This window comes from Dipodomys spectabilis, unplaced genomic scaffold, assembly GCF_019054845.1.
Source record: "Dipodomys spectabilis isolate Male_0828 unplaced genomic scaffold, ASM1905484v1 ptg000208l, whole genome shotgun sequence".
In the NCBI taxonomy this organism is placed as follows: domain Eukaryota; kingdom Metazoa; phylum Chordata; class Mammalia; order Rodentia; family Heteromyidae; genus Dipodomys; species Dipodomys spectabilis.
Window position 1 is genome coordinate 167482 of NW_024870885.1, and position 19904 is coordinate 187385.

The following is a 19904-nucleotide window of genomic DNA, read 5'->3' on the forward strand; positions in this document are numbered from 1 at the left end:
GTGCATGTGAGTCTATGTGCATGTCCTGTGTGTGTGTGTGAGTCTATGTGCATGTCCTGTGTGTGTGTCTATGTGCATGTCCTGTGTGTGCATGTGTGTCTATGTGCATGTCCTGTGTGTGTGCATGTGAGTCTATGTGCATGTCCTGTGTGTGCGTGTGTGAGTCTATGTGCATGTCCTGTGTGTGTGCGTGCGGGTCTGTGTGTGTCCCTGCGTGTGTAAGCCTGTGTGTGCGTGCGGGTCTGTGTGTCACCGGGGCATCGGCGTGCTCGGTCCAGGAAAGGCTTCTTGGTCCAGAATGAAGGACAGGCGGGCGGCGGAGTCTCTGGAGGAGCACTCCGTCCTTTAAGAGCCGGGGCTCACGCTGTCAGGAGGCTGAGACCTGAGGATGGCGGTTCAAAGCCAGCCCGGGCAGGAAAGACCGTGAGACCCTTATCTCCAGTGAACCACCAGAAACCGGAAGTGGCGCAGTGGCTCTGAGCTGAAGAGCTCAGGGACGGCGCCCAGGCCGAGTTCAAGCCCCACGACCGACAAAACAACAAAAAAGCAAGAAATACAATTAACCGGGCTCCAAACGGTGGCAGCAGAACCCCAGGAAGGAAGCGGTGCGCACCAGCCTGGAGCGCGGAGCGCACGCGCAGGACACACGTGTCATTCCGGAAGAGCAGGAGCCCGTGGCCAGCGCTGGATATCCAATCCGGCCCCCCGCGGACCGCCGCCGCTGGGAGCCGCGCGGACGCGGCGCCTGGCCCCCGACCCCCGCCTCGGCCTGGCCACGCCCCCACCGGCCGTCAGGCCACGCCCTATACCCCACCCCCGCCAGACCCCGCCTCGGCCTGGCCACGCCCCCACCGGCCGTCAGGCCACACCCCGGCCAGGCCACGCCCTATACCCCACCCCCGCCAGACCCCGCCTTGGCCAGGCCCCCACCGGCCGTCAGGCCACACCCCGGCCAGGCCACGCCCTATACCCCACCCCCGCCAGACCCCGCCTTGGCCAGGCCCCCACCGACCGTCAGGCTCCGCCTCGGCTAGGCCACGCCCCACCTCCCGCCAGACCCCGCCTTGGGCTGGCCACGCCCCCACCGGCCGTCAGGCTCCGCCTCGGCTAGGCCCCGCCCCACCTCCCGCCGGCCCCGCCCGGGAAGGGCCCGGCCCCGCCGGCCCCGCCCCCGCCGGCCCCCCGCATCCGGAGCCCCGCCCTCCCGCTACCTGCTCGGCCGCCGGCGCTCCGCCGCGCCGCTTCCCTGGGCGTCCCTGGGCGCGCCCCTCCGCTGAGGCGCCATCCCGCCGGGCTGTGGCCGAGGCGGGTCGGAGGCAGGAGCAGCCGAGGCCCGGGCGAGTGCCGCGACGGGGAGCGCGAGGCCGGCGGGACGGGAGCGACGCCCTCGGCGCTCGGCTGTCGGCCTGGCTGCGGCCAGGCCGGAGCAATCGCCGGCCGATTTGCGCGGCGCGCGGGGCGGGCTCCGGGGCGGGGCCTGGCTCGTTCCTCCCGCACCTGGGCGCCCCGCGGTCTGTCCGGGCGTCGGGCTGTCCGGGCGTCGGGCTGTCTGTCCGGGCGTCAGGCTGTCCGGGCATCAGACTGTCCAGCCGGGCGTCAGGCTGTCCGTCCGTCGGGCTGTCCGGCCGGGCGTCAGGCTGGCATCAGACTGTCCGGCCGGGCGTCGGGCTGTCCGTCCGTCCGTCGGGCTGTCGGGCCGGGCGTCGGGCGGTGGCCGCGCCCCGCGGTGCGCTCCCGGCGGCTTGCGGCAGGGCCTCTGCGCAGCCCGCGCCACGCCTTCGCGCGCACGCCGGAGCTGGGCTTGAACCCGGGCCGTGGCTCAGCTGTGCGGCTCCCGGCTGGCCCTCCTCCGCGGGGCCTCGCCTCCCGGCCTCCGGGCCTGGCTGAGGGCGGCTCCCGGCCTCCGGGCCTGGCTGAGGGCGGCTCCCGGCCTCCCGGGCTGGCTGAGGGCGGCTCCCGGCCTCCCGGGCTGGCTGAGGGCGGCTCCCGGGCTGGCTGAGGGCGGCTCCCGGGCTGGCTGAGGGCGGCTCCCGGGCTGGCTGAGGGCGGCTCCCGGTCTCCCGGGCTGGCTGAGGGCGGCTCCCGGCCTCCCGGGCTGGCTGAGGGCGGCTCCCGGCCTCCGGGGCCGGCTGAGGGCGGCTCCCGGCCTCCCGGGCCGGCTGAGGGCGGCTCCCGGGCTCCCGGGCCGGCTGAGGGCGGCTCCCGGCCTCCGGGGCCGGCTGAGGGCGGCTCCCGGCCTCCGGGCCTGGCTGAGGGCGGCTCCGGTCCCCACACTCACATTAAGTCCCAGGCAGTTTTCTCTTCGCCCAGAGTCGGTTTTCTTTACATCCAAACTAAACTCTGGAGCTGTAGGATAGGCATTAATTTTAACGTTGCTCAAGGTTAAACTCGGGGTTAACTTCCTACAGAAACAGCCTTTGGATTGCGGCTCAGTGTAGAACACGTTTGCCTGGCGTGAACTTGACCCCGTGGGGGGGGGGGGCTCAGTGTAGAACACGTTTGCCTGGTGTGAACTTGACCCCGTGGGGGGGGGGCGGCTCAGTGTAGAACACGTTTGCCTGGTGTGAACTTGACCCCGTGGGGGGGGGGCGGCTCAGTGTAGAACACGTTTGCCTGGTGTGAACTTGACCCCGTGGGGGGGGGGGGCGGCTCAGTGTAGAACACGTTTGCCTGGTGTGAACTTGACCCCGTGGGGGGGGGGCGGCTCAGTGTAGAACACGTTTGCCTGGTGTGAACTTGGTCCCGTGGGGGGGGCAGCTCAGTGTAGAACACGTTTGCCTGGTGTGAACTTGACCCCGTGGGGGGGGGGGCGGCTCAGTGTAGAACACGTTTGCCTGGCGTGAACTTGACCCCGTGGGGGGGGGGGGGGGGCCGGCTCAGTGTAGAACACGTTTGGTGTGAACTTGGCCCCGTGGGGGGGGCGGCTCAGTGTAGAACACGTTTGCCTGGTGTGAACTTGGCCCCGTGGGGGGGGGGGGCGGCTCAGTGTAGAACACGTTTGCCTGGTGTGAACTTGACCCCGTGGGGGGGGGGCGGCTCAGTGTAGAACACGTTTGCCTGGTGTGAACTTGACCCCGTGGGGGGGCGGCTCAGTGTAGAACACGTTTGCCTGGTGTGAACTTGACCCCGTGGGGGGGGCAGCTCAGTGTAGAACACGTTTGCCTGGTGTGAACTTGACCCCGTGGGAGGGGGCATAGAACGAGACTTACGTTGCAGTGTTTGCTGTAGATCATTAACATCCTATAAGGAAACCAGTGCTAGTTTCAGTCCAGGGGAAAGTCACAGCGAGCCAGGTCTCTGTCTGGACGTGGAGACAGCCTTCCCTATTTGTTTTCATGTTGGCAAAATGAGTTTGCTCTTAAGTTAAAAAAGCAAGGCTGGCCCTTGTCAGAACGGAAATGAACTCTAGGGCAGAGCTCCTGGTTTTGACTCTGGTTTTCTCCACCAGGAAGAAGTCCCAGAGATTCCATTACAATTCACAATAAACACTAAAATGTCAGGCTGCACACCATTTAAGATGCGATTAGTTCATTTGGACCTTAAAGGAGCACCCCCAAAGATCTCCTACTTCTCAGAGGTAAGACTCCCTTTCATCTGTGGAGACCATCTTTTCCCTTGGGAGTTATGATTAACTGTATTTTAATAATTATATTGCAAGTCGTATCAATTATAATTATGTAAGTTCCTGTGCAATTAATATTGTGATTTTTATCAATTGTAATTTACTGTAATTACAATGAATGTTACTTGTACAAGGCATTTCATTTTGGCATATTCACATACCATGCACTGGTCAGACAACCTCTCCCTCACTCTCCCTCGCTCCTTCCCACCAATCTCAACAAACCTAGCAAGCATGAAGCCCTGAGTTCAAATCCTAGTACCTTCCCTCAAAAAACCATAGTAGAAGGCTGGGAAGGTGGCTCAGTGGTAGAGCGCTTGCCTTGCATGCCTGAGGCCCTGGGTTTGATTCCTCAGCACCACATAAGCAAAAAGAAAAAAGCCGGAAGTGGTGCTGTGGTTCAAGTGGTAGAGCACTAGCTTTGAGCTGAAGAGCTGAGGGACAGCGCCCAGGCCCAGAGTTCAGGCCCCACGACTGGACCCCCCCCCCCCAAAAAAAAACCCATAGTAGACTAAAAAAAAAACATAGTAAACTATTAAAAAGTACCCCAGCCTAAAGAAAGGTGAAAATTAGCTGAAACAAAGTTGGTAAAATGTTGGCAATGACTGGTATAATTTCTCTACATTTGTGTATGTTTGTTCAGTGTTGCACTTACAATCTGCCCCAATTAGCACACAGAGAAGCTGGAAAGGCTGGGGTGTCTCTGATGCCTGTGCCTCCGGCCTCGGCCTGTCAGATTCCCAGAGCATGTGGGGTCATCACGCAGACACAGCTGCTTAGTGCCCCGTGGGGACATGCGGAGAGCCAGGGGCAGAAGCCTGCCACAACTGTTACATTTTGTTTATCCAAATGTGGATATTGGGTTAATGACTTCTTTCCACCCAGCCTGCCTCTTCTGATTTTCAGTCATTTGTCATTAAAATGACAAATTTAATGGATTATTTAGTGAATTTATCCCAAATTGATTCTTGGGGGGCTGGGAAGGTGGCTCAGTGGTAGAGCGCTTGCCTTGCATGCATGAGGCCCTGGGTTCGACTCCTCAGCACCACATAAGTAAAAAAAGCCGGAAGTGACTCTGTGACTCAAATGTTAGAGCACTGGCCTCGAGCTCTTCAGCTCAATGACAGCTCCCAGGCCCAGAGTTCAGGCCCCACGACTAACCAAAAAAAAAATTGATTCTTGGGTTCAACATGCTCCAAAACTTCCTTGTACTTGAGGAAACAAAATGTGACTAGTAACACCAACAAAAGAATATCATTAAAAAAATAACACTGGGTACTGGTGGTTCATGCTTGTAATCCTAGTTACTTAGGAGACTGTTCAAAGCCAGCTCATCAAGAAAGTCCTTGAGACTCTTATCTCCAATTAACTACCAAAATAAAATTTAAAAAGCTGGAAGTGGAACTGTGGTTCAAGTAGTAGAGCACTAGCCTTGAGCAAAAATGGTCAGGGACAGCGCCCAGGCCTTGAGTTGAAGCTCCAGGACCAGCGCACCCACCGCGCGCGCACACACACACACACACACACACACACACACACACACACACACAGGAGAAAACAAAACATGTCCATAGCCCTTATTTGGAGATTAGTGGCTATTTTTTTTTTTGGTGGGGGGTCTGGTCATGGGGCCTGAACTCCGTGCCTGAGCACTGTCCCTCAGCTCTTCAGCTCAAGGCTAGTGCTCTACCACTTGAACCACAGTGCCACTTCCGGCTTTTTTCTTTTTGCTTATGTGGTGCTAAGGAATTGAACCCAGGGTCTCATGCATGCAAGGCAAGCGCTCTACCACTGAGCCACCTTCCCAGCCCCTTGGTGGCTATTTTAAATAACCAGAGCCCCTTCATTCATTCCAACTTTGTGTTACTTTTTAAGTCCTGGCCTTGATACCAGGCCAGAAAAAAAGTCTCAATTGTTCTGTACTGTAGAACAGACCCTAAAAATCCTTGAGGATGGTGAGATTCGTATCCTTGAACATAAGGCTAGAGGAGGGTGGAGAACAGGGGCCAGGGGCATCCCTCCGCCCTCCGCACCTCCCCGCCCGGCAGGGCCGCGTGTGGCGTCTGTGCACAGGTGTGCCTTCCCCTGCACGAGGCCCTGACTGCACTCGAGGCACCCCTCCGCTCACCCTCCAAGAGCACTAATCTGCCTTTGGCTCAAACGGTCACTTCATAACCCTTCTTGTCCCCCCAGATTTTCCCTCTGCTCCGTGCTCTAGGTGCAAATGGCCTTCTCATCGAGTACGAGGACATGTTTCCCTATGATGGCCAGCTGAGGCTGCTGCGGGCCACGCATGCATACAGGTACGGCGCCTCTTCCACGCATGCATACGGGGATGGCGCCGCTGTCCACGTATGCGTACGGGGACGGCGCCTCTTCCACGCATGCATACGGGACTGCACTTCCAGAAGTGAAAACCATGGGAAGGTGGCCCTAGAGACGAGGAGGCTGGCCGGGAGCTTAACCGTGTGGGTTCATTGGGGTTCATTGCTTCCCTGCCTTTCTAAAGGTGTGTCTGCCCAAACCCAAATGTAAGCACGTTTACTGAAGAGAGCTCAACACCAGCAGCTCCCAGCCACTGAGGGGCGGAGGTGGAGGGCCGCAGTTGGAAGCCAGTCCAGACGGGAAAGTCCATGAGACTACCTTGTTTTGGGGGGTTTTGGTTGTGGGGTTTCAACTCGTGGCCTGGGCGCTGTCCCCGAGCTCTTTTTTCCCGAGGCTAGAGCTCTACCACATTGAGGCATAGCTCCACGTCCAGTTTTTGAGTGGTTGGTTGGAGATAAGAGTCTCATGAGGGGTCTGGGAAGGTGGCTCAGTGGTAGAGGGCCTGCCTTGCATGCATGAGGCCCTGGGTTCGATTCCTCAGCATCACATAAGCAAAAAGAAAAAAGCCGGAAGTGGTGCTGTGGCTCAAGTGGTAGAGTGCTGGCCTTGAGCTGAAGAGCTGAGGGACAGCGCCCAGGCCCAGAGTTCAGGCCCCACAACTGAGAAAAAAAAAAAGTATTATGAGGATTTCTGCCCGGGCTGACTTCAAACCTTGATCCTCAGATCTCAGCCTCCTGAATAGCTAAGATTACTGGTACCCAGCTCCATGACATATCTCCAGGTAAGCACTAATAAGCCAAAATGGAGCTGTGTTTCAAGTGAGAGAGAACTAGCCTTGAGCACAAAAGCTTAGAGACAGTGCCCAGGCCCTGAGTTCATGCCCCTGGACCAGCACAAAAAGAGAGAGGGGGACAGGAAAGAGGCGGGGAGGGAGATGGGGGGGTGGGGGGGAGAGATCCACTGGGACCCCATGGGAAAGTTTCAGCCTCCCAGGTATGAAGTGTGTGGGGACAGAAGATGCCTGATGTGTGGGAGATGCCACTCGTAATAACAGGGTTTGAGCCAGGCACCAGTGGCTCATGCTACTAAGGAGGCTGAGATCTGAGGATCACAGTTCAAAGTCAGCCCAGGAAGGAAACTCCATGAGACTCTTATCTTGTAAACCACTAGAAAACTGGAAGTGGCGCTGTGGCTCAAGTGGTACAGTGCTTGCCTTGAGCTGAAGAGCTGAGGGACAGGGCCCAGGCCCAGAGTTCAAGCCCTACAACCAGCAAATCAATAAATAATAACAGGGTTTGGGTTTTAAGTCAGAGGATCAAAACAAGCAAAACTAGACATGTAGGACAGGGGTGCCCAGCCTCAATACCTGCCTGGCTCAGAAGGTCCAAAGGAAGACGCAGCGGAGGTGAGCCGGCAGGGCTGAAAAAGGTGCATGTAACCCAATATGCATGGAAAATTTTTCTCAGAGAAACTAATTACACGGTGTTATTTTGGCTAATAGATTGAAGTTTTTTTTAAGGTTTACTGCTAAGCTGAGAGTGTAGATCATTGCATGCATAGGCCTTGTGTTTCATCCCCAGCACCTAGTGAAAAGCAGCATCACTGTTTCTTTAGTTGGGTATGGTAGTACATGTCTATAATCCCAGCACTTGGGAATCTGAGGCCAAGTTTGAGGCCAACCTGAACTACATCCCAAGACCTTGTCGCAATGAAATGGTAACTCCTCTGTACACCACCTTAATAATAACAAGATTACACTTTAACAAAAAAAATGTAATGTCCGTGCCCCAAAATGGGGTGCGGCATGTGAGCGTGGCGGTGAGATGCTGGTGTGTGTGGTGTGAGTGTGGCGGTGAGATGCTGGTGTGTGTGATGTGAGTGTGGCGGTGAGATGCTGGTGTGTGTGGTGGTAGTGTGGTGGTGAGATGCTGGTGTGTGTGGTGGTAGTGTGGTGGTGAGATGCTGGTGTGTGTGGTGTGAGTGTGGTGGTAAGATGCTGGTGTGTGTGGTGTGAGTGTGGTGGTGAGATGCTGGTGTGTGTGGTGGTAGCGTGGCGGTGAGATGCTGGTGTGTGTGGTGGTAGCGTGGCGGTGAGATGCTGGTGTGTGTGGTGGTAGCGTGGCGGTGAGATGCTGGTGTGTGTGGTGGTAGCGTGGCGGTGAGATGCTGGTGTGTGTGGTGGTAGTGTGGCGGTGAGATGCTGGTGTGTGTGGTGGTAGTGTGGCGGTGAGATGCTGGTGTGTGTGGTGGTAGTGTGGCGGTGAGATGCTGGTGTGTGTGGTGGTAGTGTGGCGGTGAGATGCTGGTGTGTGTGGTGGTAGTGTGGCGGTGAGATGCTGGTGTGTGTGGTGTGAGTGTGGCGGTGAGATGCTGGTGTGTGTGGGTGAGTGTGGTGGTGAGATGCTGGTGTGTGTGGTATGAGTGTGGCGGTGAGATGCTGGTGTGTGTGGGTGAGCGTGGTGGTGAGATGCAGGTGTGTGTGGTGTGAGTGTGGTGGTGAGATGCTGGTGTGTGTGGTGTGTGGTGTGAGCATGGCGGTGAGATGCTGGTGTGTGTGGGTGAGTGTGGTGGTGAGATGCTGGTGTGTGTGGTGGTAGGGTGGTGGTGAGATGCTGGTGTGTGTGGTGGTAGTGTGGCGGTGAGATGCTGGTGTGTGGTGGTAGTGTGGTGGTGAGATGCTGGTGTGTGTGGTGGTAGCGTGGTGGTGAGATGCTGGTGTGTGGTGTGAGTGTGGTGGTGAGATGCTGGTGTGTGTGGTGGTAGCGTGGTGGTGAGATGCTGGTGTGTGTGGTGTGTGGTGTGAGCGTGGTGGTGAGATGCTGGTGTGTGTGGGTGAGTGTGGTGGTGAGATGCTGGTGTGTGTGGGTGAGTGTGGTGGTGAGATGCTGGTGTGTGTGGTGGTAGCGTGGTGGTGAGATGCTGGTGTGTGGTGTGAGTGTGGTGGTAAGATGCTGGTGTGTGTGGTGGTAGCGTGGTGGTGAGATGCTGGTGTGTGTGGTGTGTGGTGTGAGCGTGGTGGTGAGATGCTGGTGTGTGTGGTGGTAGCGTGGTGGTGAGATGCTGGTGTGTGTGGTGTGAGCGTGGTGGTGAGATGCTGGTGTGTGTGGTGGTAGTGTGGTGGTGAGATGCTGGTGTGTGTGGTAGCGTGGTGGTGAGATGCTGGTGTGTGTGGTGGTAGTGTGGTGGTGAGATGCTGGTTTGTGTGGTGTGAGCGTGGTGGTGAGATGCTGGTGTGTGTGGTGGTAGTGTGGTGGTGAGATGCTGGTTTGTGTGGTGTGAGCGTGGCGGTGAGATGCTGGTGTGTGTGGTGTGAGTGTGGCGGTGAGATGCTGGTGTGTGTGGTGTGAGTGTGGCGGTGAGATGCTGGTGTGTGTGGTGTGAGTGTGGCGGTGAGATGCTGGTGTGTGGTGTGAGCGTGGTGGTGAGATGCTTGTGGTTTGTATGTCCTTTGTGTTGTGGTTTTTTTCCTACAGTAATGTTCTTTATGTCTCAAAGTGAAAACGTACCATAGTTTCTTTGGAGCTGGCAACAGGTTTACATAGAGCAAAAAGAACCTTCTATGATTAAAATCCATAGACATAGTTGAAATACATGCAAAAACTAGAAATGGTTTTCTTTTTTTTGTTGGTCATGGGGCTTGAACTCTGGGCCTGGGTGCTGTCCCTCAGCTCTTCAGCTCAAGGCGAGCGCTCTATCACTTGAGCCACAGCACCACTTCCAGCTTTCTGGTGTTTTTTGGAGATAAGAGTCTCACAGACTTTACTGCCTGGGCTGGCTTTGAACCACAACCCTCAGACCTCAGCCTCCTGAGTAGCTGGGATGACAGGTGTGAGCTGCTGGCTCCCCGGCATGGTTTTCTTTTCTGAGATAAACCCATGGAGAAGTCATGATGACCTCTGTGGTGGATGAATCAGTAGGCTGGGCAGGAGCCCTTGCACAGAGTGACCCCTGAGAACAGGCTCTCGGCCTTAAGGGCTCACGGTTAGGTTGAAGGCTGTGCAAAAACAAAGGCAGGGGGTGAATTTCCCTGGAGCTGGTCTGCTAGTGCTTTTCAGGGTAATCGTGTGCAGCCAGGCTTCATGTAAAAACTCTACCTTCCTGTCCAGGTTGCCGAGGGTCTGGTGACAGTGCTGTCACTATCTCCACTGCCTCCTGGATCCAGGGTTGGCTGGGAGGGCTCGGGAACAGAGGCACGGTGCTGGCCTCTGCATGCTCGCTGAAGGCTTTGTCTTGCAGCCCCTCTGAAGTGGCAGAGCTCCTACGCCTGGCCAGATGCAGCGAGCTGGAGGTCATTCCCCTGGTACAGACATTTGGACACATGGAGGTGAGTGGCAAGGCTAGAACTTACTTGACACCAAAAACATGGTCTGGCCCCAGGCCTGTGCCAGGGTTGGGGAGCACAGACACAATACTGCATTCGGGGGTTTGTCCTGTGAATGGCCGCAGAGCACACAATCCCAGGGCAGAGTAGCCCTGCCTGGGAGCAGAGAGCAGCCTTCCGTTTTCTGCCCCCCCATCCCCCCACCATTAATATCTGAAAATACTCATGGCCAGGCGCCAGTGGCTCACACCTGTCTAATCCTAGCTACTCAGGAGACTGATATCTGAGGATCAAGGTTCCAAGCCATGCCAGACAGGAGAGTCCATGAGACTCTTACCTCCAATGAACCACCAAAAAGCCTGAAGTGGAGTTGTGGCTCAAGTGGTGCAGTGCTAGCCTTCAGCAAAAGAAAGCTCAGGGATGGAACGCTGGTTCTGAGTTCAAGCTCTAGGGCTGGCACAAAAAGAAAAACTAAAGGTTTCACAATGTGATTGATTACCAGAGCCCTAAGATGGCTGCTCCTTTGTGCACATGACCCCGAGTGGATTCTTTCAAGGACCGAATTTGCTCATGTGTGTGATTGTCCGGGGGAGGATCCCCGTGTGTGTGTGTGTGTGTGTGTGTGTGCCTGTGTGTATGCGTGTGCATGTGTGTGTGCGCGTGTGTGCGTGCGTGTGTCTGTGTGTGCGTGCGCGTGTGCCTGTGGAGATCTGCCCCTGTGTACACCCGCAGAGGCAGGCCTCTGCCCATGTCTGCATCTGCAGAGGACTGCTGGCCTCTTCACACTGAGCCAAGCCACCCGCCGGCTCTGCCTCTTTCCCCTGCTTCTGTTACTCAGCTCAGTTAGAAAACTGGGGGTCAGCCTGCTGCCAGGGGACCGCTGCCTGGCGGGGCCCTGAGCTGTGCCGGGGCCACCCTCCTGGAGATGGGAGCGTGAGCCGTGCAGGTCACGGGCCTGGGCGCTGAGCACAAAGCCCTGTGTGGCCGGAGCCTGGAGCCTGGCCCAGGCCTGGGCTGGTGGCCCGGGCAACAGCTCCCCACTGCCCTCCGTCTCCCCACAGTTTGTGCTGAAGCACGCGGCATTTGCTCACCTCCGAGAAGTCGCCTGTTTCCCCAACACTCTGAACCCTCATGAGGCCGAGTCCCTGGCGCTGGTGGGGGCCATGGCTGACCAGGTTCTAGAGCTGCACAGGGATGCACGCTGGCTGCACATCGGGTGTGACGAGGTGAGTGTGCCGGCCGCGGCATCGCCTCCGGGACTCGGCTGCTTCTCCGTGGGCTCTGCTGTTCTTTTGGCTTGGTTTTGTTTGCTTTTTCTTTTTCTGTTTTTTCTGGTATTGGGTTTTGAACACAGGGCCTTGCACTGGCTAGACTGGAGCTCTACCACCTGAACCCTCCAGCCCTGCTTTTTGCTGATATTTGGAGATGAAGTCTGACTTCAAAATTCAATTCTTCAGATCTCGGTCTCCTGAAGCTAGAATTTATAGGCCTTAGCCAATGGCACCCGACTTGGTTCCTTTTAATAGAAAAATAATACAATTCTTAGCTGCGCGCTAGTGGCTCATTCCTGTAATCCCAGCTACTCAGGAAGCTGAGATCTGAGGATCACGGTTCAAAGCCAGCCCCAGCAGGAAAGTCTGTGAAACTCTTATCTCCAATAAACTGCCAGAAAACCAGAAGTGGCGTAGTAGCTCAAGTGGTAGAGCGCTAGCCTTGAGCTGAAGAGCTGAGGAACAGCGCCCAGGCCCAGAGTTCAAGCCCCACGACCGACCAAAAAAAAAAAGTCTCACAGACTTTCTTGCCTGGGCTGGCTTTGAACTGTGATCCTCAGATCTCAGCCTCCTGAGTAGCTAGGATTATAGGCGTGATCCGCCAGCGCCCTGCTCTATGAGACTCTTATCTCCAGTTAACCACCAAAAAGCTAGAAACAGAGCTGTGGCTCAAGTGGTAGAATGCCAGCCTTGAGCAAAGAATTCAGATACAGCTGGGCGCCAGTGGCTCACGCCTATAATCCTAGCTACTCAGGAGGCCGAGATCTGTAGATCACTGTTGGAAGCCAGCCTTAGCAGGAAAGTCCAAAAGACTCTTATCTCTAACCACCAGAAAACTGGAAGTGGCGCTGTGGCTCAAGTGGTAGAACATTTGTCTTGAGCAAAAGAGCTCAGAGACAGAGCCCAAGCCCAGAGTTCAAGCCCCGTGACTGACCCCCTCCTCCCAAAAAGATTCAGGCCCTGAGTTCAAGCCCAGGTCCAACACGCGCGCACACACACAGACACACACGAGTGCACACATGTATTTGTGCTCCTGCTTCAGCATGCTCAGAACCGTCACAATCCTGTGAACAGGATCAGTTCATCACTCCAAAATGAGACCCCTCACACCTCCCTCCCGCCCCTGGCAGCCTCTGACTTGTTTCTGCTTTAATGGCTTACCTGGCCTGGCATGGTTGTCAGTGGAGGGCATGCTGTGTGGCCTTGTGTGCCTGGCTGCTTCCCAGATCATGTATCCAGACCAAGACTCCTCCGTGCCGTGGACGCGTCAGGGGTGGGAGTGGACGGGGAGGTTCTGCTTCCCAGTGATTGGAGCAGAGATGTTCTGAACCCAAGGGGCTCCTAGGGAAGCTGAGCATCGTCCTGCAAGACACTAGCAAGACCGAGTCTCCCAGGCCCACACAAACGGCCTCCCAGGACTGAGCCCCCCCCCCCCCCCCAACGGCCTCCCAGGACTGAGCCCTCCCCTCAACGGCCTCCCAGGACTGAGCCCTCCCCACACACAAACAGCCTCCCAGGACTGAGCCCCCCCCCCCCAACGGCCTCCCAGGACTGAGCCCTCCCTCCAACGGCCTCCCAGGACTGAGGCCTCTCCCAACGGCCTCCCAGGATTGAGCCCCCCCACACACAAACAGCCTCCCAGGACTGAGGCCCCTCCCAACGGCCTCCCAGGATTGAGCCCCCCCCACACAAACAGCCTCCCAGGACTGAGCCCCCCCCCCAACGGCCTCCCAGGACTGAGCCACCCCAACGGCCTCCCAGGACTGAGCCCTCCCCCACACAAACAGCCTCCCAGGACTGAGCCCCCCCCCCAACGGCCTCCCAGGATTGAGCCCCCCGCCCCACGGCCTCCCAGGACTGAGCCCTCCCCCCAACAGCCTCCCAGGACTGAGGCCCCTCCCACACACAAACAGCCTCCCAGGACTGAGCCCCCCCCAACGGCCTCCCAGGACTGAGGCCCCCACCCCCCCTGCGTCCCCAAACGGCCTTCCAGGACTGAGCCCCCCACCCAATGGCCTTCCAGGACTGAGGCCCCCCCCCCCGCGTCCCCAAATGGCCTCCCAGGACTGAGCCCCCCCCCCCCCACAAACAGCCTCCCAGGACTGAGCCCCCCCAACGGCCTTCTAGGACTGAGGCCCCCACCCCCCCTGTGTCCCCACACAGCCTCCCAGGACTGAGCCCCCCCCCCAATGGCCTCCCAGAACTGAGGCTGCCCCCCCACAAACAGCCTCCCAGGACTGAGCCCCCTCCCCCCACAGGACTCGGGACACACCTGGGACCCGGCAAGTGGAGCATGGCACAGGTTCCAGCCCACCCGTCTTCCCCCAGGTCTACTGCCTGGGCGAGGGGGAGGCCTCCAGGCAGTGGCTGCAGCCGTGTGCAGCGTGGCACGGGTTCCAGCCCCCACCCCCTTCTCTCCCCAGGTCTACTGCCTGGGCGAGGGGGAGGCCTCCAGGCAGTGGCTGCAGCCGTGTGCAGCGTGGCACGGGTTCCAGCCCCCACCCCCTTCTCTCCCCAGGTCTACTGCCTGGGCGAGGGGGAGGCCTCCAGGCAGTGGCTGCAGCAGAGGCAGAACAGCCCCGAGCAGCTGTGTCTGTCGCACATGCGGGCCGTGGCCAGCCACGTGCAAGCGCGGCACCCTGGCACCACGGCCCTGGTGTGGGATGACATGCTGCGGGACATGCCTCAGGACCAGCTGGCAGGTAGGCGGGGCCTGCGAGGGCAGGGCTGGGGGCTTCCCTCCAGAACCCCAGGTGGCAGCGGTGCCTCTGGCCTCGCGGGGCCTGTGGGGGTGGGCTGTGAGCGGATACGGGAGTGTGGGAGCACACAGGAAACGCGGGTGTTTCCCCTACCTCTGGCAGACTCCGCCCCGCGTGCCTCCGGGCTCGTCTGGGCATGGGCAGAGGGCAGCTGTGTGGTAGGGGACAGTGGTGGCCAGTGCCACCCAGGCCCTAGGCCCAGGTCCCCAGGAAAAGCTTGGGGAGCAGGGATGAGAGCCTTCCCCAGTCCGGAGGCTGCAGGAAGCACTGGGACCAGCACGGGGGCCTGGGGCCCAGGGGCACTGTCTTCCAGGCAGTGTCTTGCAGACTGATGAACTAGAATGCACTCCAGGTAGATGAGCTCTGGGAGCCCAAATGGAGCAGATGCTTCAGGAGATCCTAGAGCCCAGCCCCTTCCAAAACATTGTTCCCGGCCGGCCATGGCGCTCATCCAACGCAGCCCAGCACTGAGCCTGTATGGGGGACCGTGTGACCTGAGAAGGTGGCCTGCGTCAATGCTAAGAGCCATTGGGACCAGGCGGAGGCCAAGGTGGAGGGGCCTTGGCGTAGGCTCTGGGCAGCCTGGGCTGCTTGCCAAACTCTGTCTCAGAAATAAGTTAGAAGCCAGGTGCTAGAGGCTCACACCTGTGATCCCAGCTACGCAGGAGGCTGCTCAGGCAAGAAAGTTCATGAGGCCTCCAATTAACCACCTAAACTGGAAGCAAAACTGTGGCTCAAAATGGTAGAGCACTAGCCTTGAACAAAAACACTCAGGGACAGAGCCCGGGCCCTGTATTCAAGCCCCAGGAACAACAGACATATGTACATACATACTAAAAATAAATTAGAAAGTCGGACACCAGTGGCTAGCTCCTCAGCAGGCTGAGATTTGAGGACCATGGTTCAAGGTCAGCCTAGGAAAGAAAGTCATTGAGACTCCGATCTCCAGTAAACCACCGAAAAGCCAGAAGTGGAGCTGTAGATCAAGCAGTAGGAAAAAAAAAAAACTACAACTAAAGGACAGTGAAACTAAAGGACAAGTGTCCAGGCCGAGTTTAAGCCCTAATGCCAGTCTACAAAACTAAACGAGAGATACAAGCGGGATCCAGGAGCTGGGCCAGCTTCACGGCGCGCACGGTCCCGTCGGCCCTGCTCACAGCCTTATTCTGTTCTAGCCTCTGGAGTGCCGCAGCTGGTGGAGCCTGTGCTCTGGGACTACGGGGCTGACCTGGATGTCCACGGCAAGGGTCAGTACAGGTCGTCCAGATTTGCCCTTCAAGGCCCACGTGGCTGGTAGGCTGTCTCCCAGCCTGGGCCTGCGCTGGGCTGGCCAGCAGGACTTAGTTAAGCCAGGGACAGCCCCCTGGCCTGAGCTGCCCTGCCCCTCCCACAGCGGGAAGCCCCCACCACCCTGGACCTGGGCAGCCCCGGGGACGCCACGCCGGCCCCGGGCGGCCCCGGGACGCCACGCCAGCCCTGGGCAGAATGTGTGCTTGCCTCACAGTTCTGCCAGGCATGTAAATGGCAGAGTCTCCTGGGCTGGGTGTGGGCCAGGCAGGGGAGGGGGACAGAGACTGCCCCAGGGGTCAGAGCTCACGTGCCCAGTGTGTGGCTGGCCGTGTCCTCGGGAGACTCACTTGCTTACCTTCCTGTCCAGTGCTTCTCATGGAAAAGTACCGGGAATGCGGCTTCTCACGGCTGTGGGCAGCCAGCGCCTTCAAAGGGGCCACGGGGCCCAGCCAGGCCCTGCCGCCGGTGGAGCACCACCTCCGGAACCACGAGCAGTGGCTGCGGGTGGCCAGCAGCGGGCCCGCGGACATGCTGCAGGGCATCGTCCTGACCGGCTGGCAGAGGTGAGCTCGGGGAGGACGGGGGCTGCCCTCCTGCCTGCCCCATGCCGACCTCCCTGTGAGGAGAGCGCGGCTCTGGGTGCTGCCTGCAGCTCCACCTGCCTGTGTGCTCCACGCTCCAGGCTGGTGCCTCGCGTACCTCCGCAGGCCACTGGCAGATCTGAGCTCTTGTTGGTTATTACACCCTTTGTGAAGCAGAGCTACACAGCCCTACGTCTGTACTCGCGTCTGGTTTCTGGCTCCCCCTGTCCAGCAGCTCCAGAGCCCTGTGGGAAGGAACCCTTCGGGGGCTACCAGGGTCTCCCAAGATGGGGCGGAGGGGCTGGGCCCTCGGGGCTGCCTGCGTCCGGTGAACCCAGCCGCCCTTGTAGACCAGATGGTGGGATTTTGTGAAGGGTGTGGCAGTGCTTCAGTGATGCCACTGTCCGCCACACCTGATCACCCCGCTTGCTCCTCTTTTTCAAACCCAGTACTGGGTTTTGAACTTGGCTTCATGCTTTTGCTTGACTTGCTCATAGTTGGTACTCTACCAGTTGAGCTGTACCTCTAGCCTGGCTTTTGGCTGGTTATTTTGGAGATGGAGTCTAGTGGACCTTTCTATCTAGGTTGGCTTTGATTTGCAGTCCTCCAAATCTTAGCTTCCTGAGTAGCTAGGATTAGGCATGAGCCACTGGTGCCCAGCTTCCATTTGTTCTTAGAGTTGGGGGGAGTGAGGTCCGGGCGGGGGTAGGTGCCCAGACTCCCACCCTGACCTGCTCTTCCTGAGGCCTTAGGGGAGAATGTGAGGCTGTGGACAGCGGGGACAGGCCTAGGAAAGGGTGCCAGGGTTGAGGCAGGAGGCAGGGTGTGGCAGGAGAGCGAGGTGACGCTGCACAGACACTTGGCCCAGGAGATGCCCGTGATGAGGGCCAGGCCAGGCCCGATGGCGCTGACAGCACCTGAGCCCCCGGCCCAGGACACGGGATGGCCCAGGAACTGAAAACCCCTCTTGCACCACAGATACGACCACTTCTCCGTGCTGTGCGAGCTGCTTCCCGTGGCGATCCCGTCCCTGGCTGCCTGTCTGCAGTTGCTTCTACATGGTAGGCAGATCCCCAGGGCCCCGCTCCGGCCCCGGCCGTCTGACACAAGCTGTTCTGTGCAATCAAGCACACGAGCCCAGCCACTGTGCTCACCTGCCATTGGCCAGGCCTGCCCATACCCAGGTCCTCTAGTATAAGTCCTGGGTAGGCCAAGAAGCCAGGGTCTGCCCCTCCGCCTTGGTGGACCCAGATTCAGCCTGGGGTGGAGGTGCTGCATAGTTGCCCTGTGAGAGACGGGTCCCAGGGGACCTGGAGGCCCTCGGCCCGGGGTTCCTCATCCAGACGCCCGGCAGAGCAGCCCCTGCCTCCTGCAGACTGGCACTGGGGCCGCTCAAGGCCAGTGTTGGTAAAAGGAGTCATGTCCATTCAACCCACAAGGCCGTACGGTATCCCCAGTGAAGTGTTTGTCGGTGGGAGAGGATGCTGAGAGAGGGTAGAGCACGGGGGGCTGGGTGAGCAGACGTGGACGACCTGTCCACACGGGGGAGGACAGCCCCCGTCCGCGCGCGGAGAGGCTGCCGAGAGCCCCGCCTTACCTCCTAGTCCGTCGGAGGTACGGCTGCCCTGCTCCCTCAGTCCTACCACATGCTTCAGGTGGTCTAGAATGTTCCACTGCCGAGTGAAGCTTGGAAGCAGCGTGTATATGAGCCAGAGACCTGCAGGATCACGGACAGGGCTGGTGGAGGTGGTCCTGTAATGAATGCCACACAGGGCTGGTCCACCCAAGGCCTCCCTGGGATCAGGACCCAGGTCTGGGCCTGTCTGAGGCGGCCCACACTGCTGGGACGGCTGCCCAGGGAGCCCTGGGGGGCTCGGCAGGGCGGGGCGGGGCCGCTCCCCTCCCGCAGCCTCCTCCAGCAGCTCCCCTGTGGTTGCTTCAGGGAGCTTCACTGAAGAGGTTAAGCAGTCAGTGGAGAACTTCCTTGGAGTTCCCAGCCTGGAGATAACGGCTGTGAGGTACTCGCCCCCCCCCCGCCCCGCCTCCTCCCCTCCAGCACCCCTCCTCACCCCCCAGCCCTCCTCCTCATCCCCCAGCCCCCAGGACCTGGGCGCTCTGCCAGAGCTTCTTTTGCTCAAGGCTAGCACTCTACCACTTGAGCCCAGCGCTGCTCCTGGCTTTTTCTGTGGTGCTGAGGAATGGAACCAGGGCTTGATGCATGCTAGGCGAGCACTCTACCACGGAGCCTCCTTCCCAGCCTAAGGACCACAGTTCTTACCGAGGCTCTCTGGCAGTGAGGGAGCTGGCTCCTTCCCAGGCAGCCACATCCACGCCCTGGTCACACAAGTCAGCCTCCACCTGCGCAGCTCTGTGGACGCACTGCTGGAGAGGAACAGGTGAGCAGCCCACCCCCCAGGCCCGCGGTGGTTCTGTGGGGAGCGTCACTGTGAAACCTCACCGGATCCCTTGGAGGGCCCGCCCCCCGTCCCAGCGTGGTTCTGTGGGGAGCGTCACTGTGAAACCTCACCGGATCCCTTGGAGGGCCCGCCCCCCGTCCCAGCGTGGTTCTGTGGGGAGCGTCACTGTGAAACCTCACCGGATCCCTTGGAGGCCCCGCCCCCCGTCCCAGCGTGGTTCTGTGGGGAGCGTCACTGTGAAACCTCACCGGATCCCTTGGAGGGCCCGCCCCCGGTCCCAGCGTGGTTCTGAGGAGCGTCACTGTGAACCTCCACCCAGGACGCCCCGTAGCCTGGAGGCTCCTGGCCCACAAGCACCCGTCTGGGTTTGCTCCAGGTACGTCACTGGCTGGTTCAGCCCCTACCATCGCAGACGAAAGCGTGTCCACCCTGTCATGGTCCAGCACATACAGCCAGAGGCCCTCAGGTAACCACCCTGCCCTGCCCAGCTTGTGCCCAGCCCCTGGGGCAGCCTGTCTCCTCAAAGTGGAACCTCCTGATAGCGCTGAGCTTCCCAGGTGTGACAGCCGGGGATCTCAGATGAGTCAGACATGCCACTGGTCACCAAGGTGGGCCTTCATGTTGGCAAGAAGCTAGGTCATTCCCAGCCTGAGACGGGGCATCTTCCGTATGCCAGGAAGCCCAGGGAGTGTTTGGAATCAGACTACCTGGAGGACCCCAGACAAGAGCCCTTGTGGCAAGAGTTCCTGGCAGCCCTCCCTGTCCTGGCGTGGACCCATTCGTATGCCAAGAAACACTGCCAGCCAGCCGTGGGACACGTTGACCAGTTTGCCTGCTCAGTGGTCCCAGAGCAGTGCAGACCTGATGTGTGGGCAGGGCACAGCGCCAGCTGTCCAGGAGTCCTGGGCAGGTGGACTCAGAGCCACTGCTGTCCCCAGCCTCCTGGGCAGGTGGCACACTCTCGTGCAGCAGCTGGAGGCGGCCCTGCAACTGGCCTTTTACCCTGATGCCGTGGAGGAGTGGCTGGAGGAGAATGTGCACCCCAGCATGCAGCGGCTGCAGAGTCTGCTGCAGGACCTCCATGAAGCAGCCGTGCCCCAGCCCTTGCCCAACAGCCCCGTCGGGGGTCCAAGTCAGGACCCTTGAGGGCCTCCTGGCACGGGCTGGGCCTGGGCTACCATCCCGGGCAGTACTGGGCTGAAATGGCCTCCCTCCCCCCAGGAACGCTTCCTGCTGAGTGTCAGGCCGCTGCGGCCAGCTACTCCGCAGAGCAAGCAGGACCTTTGGAGAAGGCAGCAGACACGGAAGAAGGCACACG

The 19904-nt window shown here is 59.2% G+C and overlaps 2 protein-coding genes across 3 annotated transcripts in view; one reads left to right on the forward strand and one right to left on the reverse strand.

Moving 5' to 3' along the window:
- Window positions 1–1876, reverse strand: part of Ogfod3 (2-oxoglutarate and iron dependent oxygenase domain containing 3) — a 21556-nt gene extending 19680 nt beyond the window's left edge. Inside the window, 1 exon segment of the mRNA XM_042696574.1 lies at window positions 1212–1876. Coding sequence (XP_042552508.1) covers window positions 1212–1285 — 74 coding nt within the window. The 5' untranslated portion in view covers window positions 1286–1876.
- The window catches only part of Hexd (hexosaminidase D), a 22530-nt gene extending 2641 nt beyond the window's left edge, over window positions 1–19889 (forward strand). Inside the window, exons 2-13 of one of the 2 annotated variants that reach the window (XM_042696568.1) lie at window positions 3449–3577; window positions 5816–5925; window positions 10184–10271; window positions 11330–11494; window positions 14058–14241; window positions 15474–15545; window positions 15956–16151; window positions 17148–17230; window positions 18112–18187; window positions 18464–18565; window positions 18963–19052; window positions 19808–19889. In XM_042696568.1, the coding sequence (XP_042552502.1) occupies window positions 3449–3577; window positions 5816–5925; window positions 10184–10271; window positions 11330–11494; window positions 14058–14241; window positions 15474–15545; window positions 15956–16151; window positions 17148–17230; window positions 18112–18187; window positions 18464–18565; window positions 18963–19052; window positions 19808–19823 (1311 nt within the window). In that variant the 3' untranslated portion in view covers window positions 19824–19889. Of the gene's footprint in view, window positions 1–3448; window positions 3578–5815; window positions 5926–10183; window positions 10272–11329; window positions 11495–14057; window positions 14242–15473; window positions 15546–15955; window positions 16152–17147; window positions 17231–18111; window positions 18188–18463; window positions 18566–18962; window positions 19053–19524 lie in introns of both variants that reach the window. The other variant, XM_042696567.1, reaches the window with a different exon arrangement.
- The last annotated feature ends 15 nt before the right edge of the window (window positions 19890–19904 follow it).